Here is a 15,992-nt window from a genome sequence, read left to right as displayed (position 1 = left end):
TTTCTAATTTTTAAAGAAACAACATATTAACATTTATTATACAAGTGAAAATTATTTATTCAAGTGATTATTACTTATAGGACAATACAGGTATACCTGTATTTTCATTCATCTTCACCATAATATTCCAAAAGATTTTTTACATACCAGGTGTCCAAGAGCACCCTGGACATAGGAGATTAACATGGGAAAATGGTTTTGATTTTTTTGCGCCTGTACGGTTCATTTAATGGAAAAACGCTTTAGATAAAAGTTGTAGAGCACATTTTCGGCTATCAACTCGTAATTTTTTCAATACCGTAGGTTTGACCATTAAGACGAAAAACGGATCTAAAATTCGAAAATTTTAAATCTCGCGCCAAGCGGTCGTTAAGGAAAGTTTATATCCGGCCGTGCTACCAACCTTTCAAAATCATAACAAATCGCTGTCAGTCATTCTGTAATCAAAACCTTGAAAACAAGTTTATTTAGTAATAATTTTGAGTTACTACCCACATAATGCAAAGAAAATAAAAATAAATCGTGATAAAAACACTTTATCACTAGCCACAGCCCAAAAATCTGGTAAGTTGCGTTTATAACCTCATTCAATGCCTCTACTCAACTTATTTACTTTGTAGCAAAATTCTTTAAGAAAACACTGGTTTTGATTGCAAATATTTAATGAGGATGACCGAATCACCTATCTCAAGCCTCTTCATAACACTACCAAACGATTTAAAGTGATAAAAACAATGGACTAGGAAGGCCTGCAGATGTTTGAAGATAAGTTGCTTTACTATACAGGGACCACAAAAGAGGGTAAATACTTCCCTCAAAAGTGATGCAATTTAGTGACCTATGTGACTGCTAGTTTTATTGTATCCTTCTGTTTTGTAGTGTTAGCAACACACCATAGTGTTTAAGTGGTTTTATATTGTATGATGTTAATAAAAAGGCATTTTTTATAACTGATTGTCAATGTTTTGTCAATTAGAAGCAAATTGTTTCTCTTTAGAGACTTATCACTACATTTCACCTACCTTTGCTAATTTGGAACTCCACTATTATCCAAACAAACATTAGGTTAGTAAGAAAAAGTTGTTTTTATCATAGCTTGTATGGTGAAAGGTTCACCCACTCACACTTATTGTACCTAAGCTTTTCACTTGAAGAAAATGTACACTACCTTACCTACCGTACCTTGAACTGTGAATAAATAATTAATACAAACTTTCAGTGTACAAAGTTTTATTTGGAACAATTGAGTGTGTGGAAAAAAGAACACAATTATAATGTAAATACCTAAACCTAGAATAGAACAGCTCATGTAGATAGCTCAATTGAAAAGTTGGTTTTTTGACAATACCTACCCATATACAAAAACTTTTGTCACCTGACTGATAATTTCACTGTGTAAGTCCATATTCTGTTCCTAGAAGGGGTTATTTATTATTCACATTTCAGAGTCACATCAAATTTTTAGATTTAAGTCAGATCCTCGCTGATGATAGTCCATGAAGTTAAGCACATTGAAGCTAAATCACATCACTTTTGAAGGAAGTATTTGGCTCCTTTGTTGTTGTCAATGTACACCAGATCTTCAAAGATTGTCCACTGTTTTCATCACTTTAAATCGTTTGGTAGTGTTATGAAGAGGCTTGAGATAGGTGATTCGGTCATCCTCATTAAATATTTGCAAGCAAAACCAGTGTTTTCTTAAAGAATTTTGCTACAAAGTAAATAAGTTGAGTAGAGACATTGAATGAGGTTATAAACGCAACTTACCAGATTTTTGGGCTGTGGCTACTGATAAAGTATTTTTATCACGATTTATTTGTATTTTCTTCGCATTACGTGGGTAGTAACTCAAAATTATTACTAAATAAACTTGTTTTGAATGTTTTGATTACAGAATGACTGACAGCGATTTGTTATGATTTTGAAAGGTTGGTAGCACGGCCGGATATAAACTTTCCTTAACAACCGCTTGGCGCGAGATTTAAAATTTCCGATTTTAGATCCGTTTTTCGTCTTAATGGTTACCCCTGCGGTATTGAAAAAATTACAAGTTGATAGCCGAAAATGAGCTCTACAACTTTTATCTAAAGCGTTTTTCCATTAAATGAACCGTACAGGCGCAAAAAAATCAAAACCGTTTTCCCATGTTAATCTCCTATGTCCAGGGTGCTCTTGGACACCTGGAATACTTTTCGGTAAGCGTAAATAAAAAATCGGTTGTTTTACTGCTCTCTCTATAAAATTAAGAATCCTTTCTAAATTACTACGTTGGACAAGAAAAGATATACATCGTGTTACAAATTTGATGCATTAGCATTGCTCTCTCAGAAACTATAGTTGATAGAGCTTTAGTTAAATGGAGGCAAAGTTGCGCATTTTATTGATAAATAATTTGTTAAAAAAAATTCAACAAATTTTCATTACTTCTGGAGGTATCCGACAAAAACCGAAAAAGTCAAATTTCTATTTTATTTTTTTACCAGTTTATTATTGATTATTTTGGAAAATCAATGGCACCTTCTGGAGGTACTTTTTTATGCTCTTCAAGAAAATAGTTTTAGTTCTCAGCTCCGACGTTTCGTTTCTTAGATACCATCATCAACTTCAATTTTTCAAATACGGACCTAAACTTTTTATTTCGTTTTTTAGTAGCTCATGAAACTAATGATGTGCCACACTTGTCCATGCTTTTCTTTTATCCAAACAATTTAAAAACATACAAGCAATAGGATGCAACTTAACCTATAATTTAATGTCGAGGTCGCCTCAAGGCTCGAAAACTCTTCTCGGTCAAAGAACCCTTAAGAGCCGAGGAGCGTCTATGAAACAAATTCGGTGCGTTAAGGGTGCCTTGAGGATCGAGGGAGCCTCAAGGAAGAACTATGAATACGGGCATTAAGAGCTGAGGAACGTCCATGAAACGAATTCGGTAAGTTAAGGGTTTCTTTTGAGGAACGAGGGAGCCTCGAGGAAGATACCTTGCTATAACTCTAGACAAGGAAGAGTGGCCACCCAGGTTCCCCCACAGAAGTTTGACAACTTTCTGGCGCTATCAACGGTAAAACATGCATGTTTTCGGTACCGTAAGTAAACGTTGCTAAACAACAGATGAAATAACAATATGTAAATATCCATTCCCGGGATAAAGACAATAGGTACTTGCTTGAGTACGAATTTTTATCTATACCCTGATTAATATACCTTTAGATGCATGTCAGAACACAGGTGATTCTATTGCCAACCGAACTTACTGGACAACAACATTGCATAGATACGGAAATTTAAATACGCGCCTTAAAATATGTTGGCAATGTTGTCCTCTGTTTTCCGATTTTCTTGCTACCGAGCTATTCTGATCACCGATTATTTCAACCGATACTTATACGTCTCAAAGTGTCAAAGTATGACGTATATATCAGCGTTTTCGAAATTTATTGTGACTTGTGAACCTATTTTACGTCCCTGTGGTCATCGCTAAATGGTTCACTTGTGGACAAACCACATTCCAACAACCTGCAATTTAGCTGTCCGTTATGCCAAAACCGTCGAATACTGGCTCCAAACAACTTTATTCTATTAGATTATTGTGTGAAGCTTACGTCTATAGTTTGATTTAAAAATGTGTGTGCAGTACTACTAAGTACTACCATTTACTAGCATGAGTAAGCTTATTCAATGTGGATAAATGGATGTGTGGCACTCATTTTATAATTTTTTTAAATATCTGGGTAAGCAAAAAAAACAACAAATTCACCAGATATTTAGTTGGCGATCGGTCATTCGAAAACCACTGAAACAAATGACGTACAAATTGAAGGTTGACTGGAGCATAAACATACCTTCAAAACAAGGTGTCCTTCGACCAACCATTCCATTAGGAAAAATAAACAAAAGCGTCGTAAAACTGTCACTTTGACATTTTAAGCCGTCATTATTATGTGAAAAAATGGACAATCTGATCTTATTTAATCGTTCCAAATTTTGTGGCAATAGCTATACAGGTTCAAAAAATAAAACGGGGGTCTCATCATTTACGCGGGCACTGTATACAAAACTAGTAGATATTTAGGTCTACGTAACTTTTAGATAAACAGTTATTATACAGGGTGTCCCAAATTTGAGTAACTAAATTAACCATTAATCACATAGTCGAGGCAACATTGTCAAAGTACAGACAGATACTGCTGGAGAAAAAGTTGAATATCGATACAGACATTTTATATCAATTAGGCCTAGAATTTGACGTAGAATTCAAATATTGGATAAACAAGTTGGTCTGTATTTAAAAGAACATAAGTTTGGTTTGTTACTCAAATTTGGGACACCCTGTATAACAACTGTTTATCTAAGAGTAAAGTAGACCTAAACATCTACTAGTTTTGTATTTAACGTTTCTTGCTAAAGGTAAGGAAGTTAAATGAGTGGGCAAAATTCAACCAATCGCCCTGTACATTTTTATTTTAACGACCGTTGTCTACAAGTCTACAAGATGACGTCATGTGTCAAGACCTAAACATGCGACATTGGATATGGATAGTCTCCAATAGGTTGAGCCCAAAGAGATTTGGTGAACAAGTTGCAACTTTATGTTAAAAAATCTTTATCAAAACCGACTCTTTCGGGTTGACATTACTCTTAAGCTAAAACCGAAAGCAGGACAATTAAAAAAGTTACAAGTTTCATAAAATTTCTGAATCTTTCTACGATCCCCTCTAAATTTCGGAAATATCTGAATTTTATGAAACATCTGAAATGTTATTTTATCAACAAAATAGGGTTGTCTTATTTTATCTGTTTATGTTTACATTTTTACTTTGTTGTCATATTAAATCATTATCATTACTGGGAGTTTACCGGTTTTTGTAATTATTCTTTCTTCAGTGTGCTATTTAAAATTTAAGAACTTTTTCAAACCATCAGAAAGAAGATTAATTATTAGTGTCAACGTACTGCCTATGTCGTCGAGAATATAATACTAAAGAAGAGTGATTATTTCCGTAGGGTATTTTTGTCACATTGTTGTCAGCAGCGCCATGATGGAGCTCTGGCAAAACTAACTAAAAGCACAACAATCAGCTGATCGAATGTTAATACAGTTCGCAAAATATACAAATTTATATTTTAATTTAATTTTGATGGTAGGCTAGTGATTCCAATTCACAATGTATAAAACATTCGGCGTAGTTTTAAGGTTGTACCGAAGGTTGGTCGGTACTATACGGTCGGCATAATACATGCTTCAGATAACATCAACTTCATCCACAACCTTTCAGATTTGAAGACAGCTTTTATGTTGCCTCCAAATCCAAACTGTAGTTATTAATTCACTATTGACTCCCATCTCTCAAACAAAGTTAGAAAAGAAAAATATTTTTATCCTAAAATAGTAAATGACGACTTGTTCTAGTTACATGAACCTTTTATTTCATACCATACCATACATTCATTTATTTGGTACCAATATATTTGAAATTTAATGAAAAAAAAAATTAAATTTTAATGAATGTCAAAATACAAATTTTATGGTAAACTTTTACTTGTCTGTGCACTAATCTTTAAGACAGACGGACTGAAAGCAGTAGGCAGTAACAGATAATATCGGAAATTAGAAAAAACCTTAAGAAATTTGAATAAGTTCTTGTTTGAATTTGCTCAAATTTGAAATTTCAAATGTGACATAAATCCCACAAAACTACAAGATTTTTACAGGATGAGTAGCACGCCAAGTTTCTCTGGACGAACTAGAATCTTTCAGCCAACTCGTTCATAAGCTTCGCACACTCTCCTTTAGTATGTTACATCCTCGTTGTATGTAGTCAATAAATGGCGTTACTGACAGTGTCGCTGAGTGAGCTTTAAGACTACGCATAGTCTACACCGAAGGCGTGATCTACCCGTTGTTTACGTGAAAACGTAGACAATATTAACAGCTCATCTCTGACCAAAAGAATAGTAACATACTTGGCACCCGCTATTCGTGGTTTTTCTGTTAAATTCTATATTTTACAGACACCCTATACAACTAGATTTGGTTAGTTACTAATGAAGGTGTACCCATTATTATGAAACATCCTAAAAGTTTTGTGTCAAAGTTATTGTGCAACATCCCATTCAATCTTAATGATCATCTAGAAGCCTACCTTATACTACTTAATGCAAACCATACTATACAAACTTCTACTTAAATAACTTATACCTGTTTCACCGACACTCTCAAGTCGATTTTAAGTACAACTTAAGCTAAGTTGAGGTTTGAATGTTACAGAACAGATTCAAAATAACAAAGTTTAAACTAAACTTAGATTATCTAATCTCTCCTTGAACTCAACTTAGCCAATGTTGGGGACATTAACTATCTACCTTAATATAGCATCTGTCAACAAATTGCATGCATCTTTACCAAAATAAGTTTTTATTAATAAAAATAAATAATTACCTGAGGCCCTGGTAGCCACCCAACCACCCAAGCTAGAAAACTCATAGCTGTCCGGTTCATGGCCGGTAGTATAACCCATGCAATTTAATTCCCTTTCCAAATCCTGACCAATTATACCACTCTCGCAACATGCAACTAAATTAGTGTCATTCAACCAAAGAATTTTATTCATTTGGCTCGTGTCTAATGACAGAATAGCGCGCTCCTCGTTAGTCGGACACTCTACTGCTCCTGAGACGGCAGTTCCACCTCCAAATGTTAGTATCTATAAGAAAATACTCATCCACCATCACAATTAAGATACAGTATTTATGTGGGTACGCGACTACCTTCAAAATGTAGTCAAAAAGAGCTTTTTTATAAATATCATTGTCATTATTGCGCAAAATATAAACAAAACATAACTAAAAAAGTGAAAGAAAACTAAACTTAATTTTGAGTTAGAAGTGAGTTTGAAAGTAAGAAGGGCTTTAAAACGTCGGACAAATTGTCCGGGACAATTACATAAATACTAGATGCATAACGTAATTACTCCGTGTAGTCACTAGCCTCTACACTTTTAGGGGTTTTTCAAATCGCTGTATTTTTGAAAGTGTTAAAGTTGCATCTATAAAATCCATTAACACAACACACACAACAACAGTATGTTCAACCCTAACAGTGTTTTTTTTTAATAAATCAGATAAACTTAGAACATTAAACAGAAGGGCAAGATTTGGTACCTCACGCTTTGTCAACAGCAGGTATACTAATTGGTTCGGTTTGTCAAATTGCATACTTAGCGCATGCATTGTATATGTTTGATGGTATTTAATTAATTTAATGTATTTTTCTAAGTGTATCGATTAGAAAGTAGTTATTTATGCAACAAGTGCTAAAAGTACATCTTTTATGAAAAAGGACTTTTTGCATGGGTTGCATACGACATGTTTTATTAAATCGACTTGTTTGACGATAAAAGCACAACAAGTAGTAGATAAAAAAGTGCAAAAAAGAAGGACTTTTTGGACTAAAAATCATTGAAAAATGATCTCTCTCATTGATTGAAGAGTCGTGATCTTATGTTATCATTCATGTTATGGTGATTGTGATTTCTCTTCATTTATCTCGGTCTCTAATGCACCTTAGGTTGTCCTGCATTAAATTTCTTGTGAAGTGCTATATTTGATCCATCCATCGGCCCGGCGATCACCCTCTAGACCTCGTGCTTTCGATTTTTCCCTGTGTTACAAGTGATTCCAAATTGTCATGGTTTCTCCTGCTCACATGTCCAAGAAATCGTTGTCTTAAGATGGTTGACAGTCTTACATCAATTTGAAATTCTTCTAATATTGACACGTTGGTTCTGTGAGCAGCCCAAGGGATTTTTGAAAGCCTTCTCGAGACCCACATTTCAAAGCTGTCCAGTTTAGGAATGTCTGTGGCCTTCAAAGTCCATGTTTCTGCTCCATATAATACTATTGGCAAGACAAGAGTTTCGACAATTTTGCGTTTTGTTTTAGTTGTTATTGGTTTGTCCGTCCAGATTTTATGCAGCTTTATCATGGCAGTTTTGGCAAGAGCGATTCTCCTTTTGATTTCGATAGATGAATTTCCCTCTCTGTTTATGTTAGCACCCAGATAATTATTTTCTTCTACCGTTTCTATATCGTTTATAGTAGGCGCTCTGTGTATTCTGTTGGTGCGATTTACTACCATTAACTTAGTGTTTTGTCGATTTAGTTTTAACCCATAGTCCAGACTTTCTCCTTCCACTCTTTTAATAAGTTTAGCAATTTTCTGTTTGCCATTTATTATAAGTGTTATAAGGTTGATGTGCACCAATCCTTTGGCCATTGTGTGGTTTTCCATATGTTGTTGCCTGTCTTCCACAGAATTGTAATGCCTACTTCATCTAGTTGTTTTAACATTTCTGCGCTGATATTGTCACTGCCTGTGCTTTTGAAAAATGATCATAGTCCTAAAAAGACTTTATCGTACTAGTGCAAAAAAGAGACACTTTTTGCACTAAAAATAATTTCAAAAGTGTAATTTTTTGCACTATTTTATAAAGAGGCATTAAAACTGAGCTCAATCAGATATGTCATGTTTCCGAGACGTGCCAGCCAGGGAAGCGGTTTAGTTAAATGACAACAGATAACAGATGTGGTTCCAAAAGTTAAAAATTATATAAATACTACTGGAAAATCTCAGGTTCATAGATGAAGAGTGAAGTCTATATTATCTCAGTGAAGTTGAAGAGAATTGAGATAGAGAAGCAACACACAGTCCTTCTCCACCAATAAATTTATTAGTCGTAAACCTACAGAAAAAATGTTTGGTTTGGTCTGCTTTCTGAATTAATTTATGAATAAAATTAATGACGTTCAGCTGTTTAGTATAGTCAAATTTTTACCCTTTGAGAATGACGTCATGCAGGTGAAAAAACACGCATGTCTGGAATTAGATCGCAAGTTTTAACCTACAAATGCTTTCACACACATGATCATGAGAGTTTCAGTTTAATCATCATTCATTCAGTGAATAGGTGTGCTTGCACTCACTTAAAGATCTCTTCTACTCCTAATAACATAATATATTATTAATGTTCATTGATTTTGTGTTGTGTTGCGAAAATAGTAATTTGGCATACCAACATTACCAACTTCTTTGTTTTTCATAAAAGCGGTTATTTTGGTTTTACTGACCGACATTTTCTTAGAAATGTTGGTAAAATAGGAGTTGTCAGCTGGAATTCCAGCCTTTTTCATTCGGCATAGGGTAGCAGTACTCACTTTTAAAGCTTGTGATGCTCTATCATACACATTGGAATAATCAATTGGGATGACATCTGGAAACTGTTTCTTTTCGTACTCCAAAAAAAAGCAGCACATTTAGAATTAGCATTTGGGCTTGCTCATTGTAGCGCAGCATTTTTATACCTTTGATATTTGTTTACATTAAAGTGACAGTAAATGTCAACGTTTTTAATTTGACAGGATGACAAAATTAACAACGTGCCTTTTTTGTTAAAATTGTTTATTTCACATGTTTGATATGCGAGAAACAAAGATGTAAAAAGATGACGTCATTCTCAAAAGGTAAAAATCCAACTATATTCGAATTACTGTTGAGCTGCGAACCTACTAATGCCTTATTTTCAACTGTCTAAAAAATTTGTTTACTTCAAAATCAAACAAACCAGAAAATGGTAAATAAGGAAGTTTTCAATATGTTGTAACATTTTGACGAAACAGCAAAAATGTGTGCTATTTACACATAAGTAACACTGATAAGAGGGGCTCTAGAAAGTGGCCCATCCAATTCCAGTTCACTGTTCAAGTCCTTCAGAACTACAAGTTGGTCAATGAGAGAATAAAGGCATTTATAGATCAAATGTGAGTTTGATTAAAGTGGTTGTGTTTTTGGGTAGTGTGTCCATAGTTCGACTCAGGCCCGTACAAGTCATAAAGTCAGTTTAAAGCAAGATAAAAACAACTTCTATTTGTGTCCCGCTGCCAACTGACCCATATTTAAGAACCCACCAATACAATATTTGAATGGCAATGTTATAATAAGAATGTGGGGTTAGAAACTTAAAGGCTAACTTAATTCACTAAGCGGAAAGAGCTTGGTTGCTTTTAATTAAATTGTTAAAAAAAACCAGGTAAGTGGTCCATTTCAATCAAATTGATAGCAATAAAATGGTTGCTGAGTATTTTTTTTTATTGACAAACACTTTTATCCCCCTTCGTTTTTGTTGTTATAAAATTGCTTAGTGGCTCATAATTCACAAATCTAATTTCAAAATATCCTAGTCGTTACACAGAGTTCCTCTTTAACTGACTGTATTGCTCAGAATGCAACCCAATTTGTAAATGAAATATGTCAGCAGATACAATAATGTAATTGAATTTGATTGAAATTGTAAGTTTATAATTATAGCCAATACCCTATAAATTTTTTAATAATAACAAAAAGTCGTTTATCAACATAAGCTAGTGCACCAAGTTTTAAATTAGTCAGAGTTTCGAATATGATTACACTTAAGCGTCCCTGGCACTACCTTTGGTTTCAGGATAAAGCTACTTTTTATTTCCTGTATGGAAAGCGGTATTTTTCGTTAAAAGGTTGGTATGAAAATCAGAATTTGTGAAAAAGTGGAGTTACGCGGTTTGCTAATTAAAGTAGCGATATGTAGCAATGCACAAGGTAGCAGGACAAAATATTGCTGACTCTTGCTTTCAAGGTGACTTTTTATAGCTTTTACAAAGAATAGCTATTTAACAGACAGCCGGCATAATTCCTTTGATATTGGGGTGATGTCTTTGGCTGGCCTGGGTTTGCCTTTGGTAGGAAACATGTTGCCGGTTGTCTCTTATCTTATTTCATTTTGAAATAAAAATGCATCCAAATTTCAGAGTCAAATATAAACTAATTTCTTATGATTATTTTACTCCTTATGAGTCAAAGTGTTTTAAGTTCGCCTTTTAATGATGATGATGGAAGATATCAATCTTTATTAACTTTAAACTGATGTTTTAAAACAATTATTTGCTGTGGTCTGAGATATGGCAACATTCTTCAACAACCTGAATCGATATCAGTCGATTGTCTATTAACTTTGGTAGGAAGAGTCCATCTCTCTCCAATTCGCTTTCTCTTTTCAACTGTCTCTTCTTATTAAATAGCTATTCTTTGGCTTTTAGTTGAAAGTTTGGTACATACTACATATACAGTGTGTCCCGCTTTTCATGAGTAGGTCTTAAAAATATCTATTCTTTTTAAGATTGATTTATTTATTTTTTCTTTTGGCGTAAATTAAAATTTATAAGGGATGCCAGGGATATTCAGGTAGAGGTAGAGGCAGAGGTAAGGATGTCAATTTTTGATAATAATTTTTAGAATTGTAAGACATATATCTAATTTTCTTGCGAAGCTAAAGTTGCGGACTGATGGAAGAATAGCTTGTAGAAAGCTCCAAACAGTTAATACACCTTGCGTAAAGGGCTGGCCAGAAATACGATAGTTTTCGCACTGTCGTTTGTTGTTCGGGAACTAAAGCTAAAGAGGGTGTAATCTGCATTGGGCAGTTCCAGTCAGGTACCAATTGGAAACATTTGTTGCTGCTTAAGCAAACTAGTTGGGAACGCCGCAAAGCTGTCTAACAGATTTCATCTTTGAAGAGCTAGAGACTGAGCTGATTGCTGCTGTTCAAAAACGATCCTGATACCCCGATGATGCCGTGAGCGAATTCCAGAAAACCTGATGTAGGAGCCATAGTGCGATACACTACGTGATCTTTAGACGTTTTGTTTCTTGGACTAATTCCGTAAACGTGTCAAAGACAGTAAGTAATTAGGCTAATATAGACAGTAGTTCATATATCTACAATCGTTTCTGGTATCTAATCTATTCATTTAGTAGTAGTAGTCATGTAGTGTCATGTATGTAAACATTGAGCGCCAAACAATTACCCTGTTAGTGTCTGAATGCAAGAGTTGCTGTAGTAAAGTAGTTAGGTTAGTTTTGTTTTAGGTTTAGTTTTTTCTCTATTTATAAAATAATTTGGCATCCCTGGGATCTATTTTTTTTGTAGTCTTTATTTGAAAGAATGGATATTAATCAATATATCACTATCGAGAAAGTTTCGATGACATAATAATGCAATTAGACAAATCACTAGAGTTGTGTCGTCCAACGGTTCAAGAAAGGAAATCTTTGGAACGACCCAGCCCCGAGAGTGATTGTCTTAACAAGTACACCCTGATATCTAAGTTAATAATAATGCGATTTGCGATGAAGGTAAAAAGGGGTTGATTTTTCGGAAAAAGATATTAGGGCCAGTTTTAGCTAACTTTTTCTACGAGATTTAGAATCAGCATCCCCAAAAACCCTTTTCCATGAATCTTTTCATCGTCCATATTTTAAAATCTAATTTTTTTTTTTAATTTCTGCTTTATTCTTTTATTTATTGGGACATAACCCACGAACCAGAACCAATTTCTATGATTTCAACATCCGCGCTAAACTTTGTTTATGGTTCAAAAACTTAAGGTCAAAAAGTTGAACTCAATTGTTCATGTCCTATTTTTTAAGATAGTATAATAAAATCCCATCTCAAAAAATAAGATGTGTTACTGTTGAAGTAAATTACTTTGTATAATTGTAAAAGTATATGGAAGGTTTCCCTGGTTATTGTAATGTTGAATGTCAATGCGGTTGTTCATAATGTGTCATTGTAGACGTTTAGTTTTTTTATAGTCAGTGGAGTAATTAAAGCTTCTGATTAATTATAAGCGTGTGTCGCTTAATTGGTCCTCCTTAATCCTATATCTTTAACAGGTTATGGACCCAGTGTGCGATTCTTGCGAGTTTTAGTGTGTCTAACTTGCACAGTTTGATTAAGGGGGCGAAAATTGTTTGGTGTGTCTATCCGGATTTACAGAAGCACTTGAGAAGATGGCAGACAAAGTTGATGTTGCTGTGATTCACAAATTTAATGGTCAAAATTATCCTCAGTGCAAATTTCATATGAAGTGTGCCTTAAAAGCCAAGGGTCTTTATGGAATAGTGGATGGATCTGTACTTCAGCCAACATCTGATAGACCTGAAGAATTATCTCAGTGGATCAAGTGTGATGCCCAGGCAATGTTTACACTTACATCAGGTATGGATTTAAGCCAAATAACATTAGTGGAGTCATGTGAAAGTTCTAAGGAGATGCTTGATAAATTAGACTCTATATTTGTTCAGAAGTCAGTCAGTGTTCAGGTTCATGAAAGGTTTCATCAATATACAATGATATCAAATGATTCTATTGCACAACATATAGCTAAAGTGGAGAATTTAGCTAAAATGGTTTGTGAATCAGAAGAAACCATCAGTGATGCAGCTATAATGACTAAAATTTTAAGTACTTTGCCTTTAAAGTACAGAAATGTCAGGCAGGCATGGCTTTCAATGGATGAAAAGAAGCAAACAATTCCTAATCTTACAGCTAGGTTACTAGACAAGGAAAGCAGTCTTATAGCATATGAAGAGAGTGAGCCAAGTCTACAGTCACCCAGAAGTTAATAGGATGAAATTTAACTCAAACAGAAGAGGTTCAAATACGAAGACTGTATATCCAACCTCAAATTTAGGTCCCATGTGTTACAATTGCCGCAAAAAAGGTCATATTGCAAGGAATTGTCGTTTTAAGAGTCAAGATCATGGAAAATCTGACAGAAGATCTGACACTAATGCAGTAAATTTACTAATATTTAGTGAATCAGCATTTATAACAGGATTTCCTAGTACTATATCTGATGAAGATGTTTGGATTATGGACAGTGGAGCTTCAGCTCATATGACTTATCGAAGGGACATACTGGTTAATTTTGAAGTGACTGACTCTAATGTAGTGCTTAGTGACAATAAGAAGCTCCGGGTGAAAGGAAAAGGAACTGTAAGAATTAAAAAGCTTCTTAATGATTGTTGGGAGAATGCGACTATTAATAATGTGCTGTATATACCTGAGCTGAAAAAGAACTTGTTTTCAGAAGGTGTTGTGACGAAGAAGGGAATGCAGGTTCTAAAGACTGGTGACAAAGCTTTAGTAGTGTTTGACAATGACATTTTAGTAGCCAGTGCTATTAGAGGACCAAATAACATTTATTAAATGTTCTTTCAGACATTAAAAGTTGGTGGTGACAGTCCTGAAGTACATTTGGTTTCTAGTGGTAGTTTGCAGCTGTGGCATGAGAGACTAGGGCATTTAAATGTCAAATCAATCCAGGAAATGGCATCTCAAGGACTGGTAAATGGAATCAAAATAGATAATGTGCAGAAGTTTGTATGTGATGGCTGTTCATATGGTAAGATGCACAAGTTTCCTTTTAAACAATATGAGCATAGAAAAATGAAACTTGGTGAGCGGATTTATAGCGATGTTTGTGGTTCTATGAATGTTCCAACAGTTCAAGAGGCAAAATACTTTATTTTATTTAAAGATGAACATTCAGGGTACAGGGTAGTTTATTTTATGGAACATAAAAGTTACACTTTAGAACGTTTTAAAGATTATAACCTTAAAGTTAGAAATAAATTTGGTATCAATGTAAAGATACTTCACATAGATAATGGAACTGAATATAATGGACTGGAATTTAAACTTTATTTGAGTGAAAATGGTATTGAACAGAAACTACTCCATACACGCCTGAACAAAATGGACGTGTTGAACGTGATAATCGTACGATTGTCGAGAGTGCTAGGTCCATAATTTATTCAGCAGGAGTTCCAAAATATTTATGGGCAGAAGCAGTCAATACTGGTGTTTATACAGGGTGTCTCACGACGAAAGACATCGATTGATATTGGAAAAAGTATAAATAGGAGAGTTTTGAAAATTTGGCAGGATACTGATGTGGGGATGCCCAATCTAACTAAAATATTTTCAAGATGGTTGCACTTCCGTTTATACCGGAAGTCGATCACAACTTTCTTATTTTAAATAGAACACCCTATATATTATTACATATTTGGATTCCTCACAAAAATCTGACCAACTTTTGTGTACAATGCCCTATTCCTATCTCTAGCCGTTTTCGAAATATTTGATGTTTTTCCAAAAAAGTGACAGTTGCAACGCTCAACATATTTTTGTCAAAACCGTATTTCATTTTGCAATGAAACTTTGGGTTATTGTAAATAAAGGATCGTTTTATTAAACTGAGGATGCGTAATGACTCATTTGTATACAGGGTCGTCAAAAAAAATCATAAACTTGGATGGGTGGATTTATGTCACACCAGTAGTGTGAATTATGTCTATGGAACATTCCATTTTTAGTGAATTTGGCCTCGTCGCTCCAAATAATATTATTCAAAAACAATTCTTCTCCATAGTGACTAGTCAGCAAAAACTCAATAAAAACCACTCTCTTTGGAAAGTCAACCTCTTTTAAGTGTTGCACTAATTTAAATGAAAAAGGGTGAAATTTATGTTTCTTCAGGATCCTCTGAATTGAACTTTTGGATGTCTGATTCTACGGAAACTTGTCTTATTGACGAAGTTGGATTTGCAACAAAATAGCCCAAAATTGCAATTTCTACATCTGTATTATTAAGGATTGGTTTTGTTTTAATAGCTTTTCTCTTCACAGATCCCGTATTCTTAAAATTTTCAATTATTTTCTTGACAGCTTTTGGTGATGACTTTGGTTTTTCTGGATAACGAGCGGCAAATACCTCACATGTTCTACTCACAACTTTATCACATTCTCCGTAAATAATAAACAGATTTAAGTAATCTTGGTTTGAATAACGTAACAGCGACGGCATATTTGCAGTTGTCAAAACACTCAAAACTAGTGTTATTAACATGCTCTGCAGGTCTCCAATATCACCGTGTGTCAAAAGCATGGCGCCAATTAGAGTACCAACTAATCCCAACCATGCAGCCTAATAAAAAAATGTTTATTCTCAAATAAAACAAAATGGGTTGGATTTAGGTATAGGAAAGTAAATTGAAACGTATAGTAATTTTTAATGCTCAAAATGATTCCGTCATAAAAAATGTGGGTTTCTATTTA

General features: G+C 34.3%; 1 protein-coding gene and 2 long non-coding RNA genes across 3 annotated transcripts in view; 1 reads left to right on the top strand and 2 right to left on the bottom strand.

Moving 5' to 3' along the window:
- The window catches only part of Agps (alkyldihydroxyacetonephosphate synthase), a 58,036-nt gene that overhangs the window by 18,652 nt on the left and 23,392 nt on the right, over positions 1-15,992 (bottom strand). Inside the window, exon 4 of the mRNA XM_081996139.1 lies at positions 6,437-6,701. Within this exon, the coding sequence (XP_081852265.1) occupies positions 6,437-6,701 (265 nt within the window). The remainder of the gene's footprint in view (positions 1-6,436; positions 6,702-15,992) is intronic.
- On the top strand, positions 306-950 carry LOC145728031 (uncharacterized). The gene is made up of 2 exons (XR_014177981.1): positions 306-564; positions 621-950. It is a non-coding gene; the product is annotated as an uncharacterized LOC145728031 (long non-coding RNA).
- LOC145728038 (uncharacterized) lies at positions 1,214-3,738 on the bottom strand. The gene is made up of 2 exons (XR_014177985.1): positions 1,768-3,738; positions 1,214-1,711 (listed from the first exon to the last, which is right to left on the bottom strand). It is a non-coding gene; the product is annotated as an uncharacterized LOC145728038 (long non-coding RNA).

This window comes from Ips typographus, linkage group LG1 (assembly GCF_016097725.1).
Source record: "Ips typographus isolate SLU linkage group LG1, UJ_Ityp_2.0, whole genome shotgun sequence".
Classification (NCBI taxonomy): Eukaryota; Metazoa; Arthropoda; class Insecta; order Coleoptera; family Curculionidae; genus Ips; species Ips typographus.
Note: the sequence above shows the minus strand (reverse complement) of the source record. Positions and strands in the feature narration are given on the sequence as shown.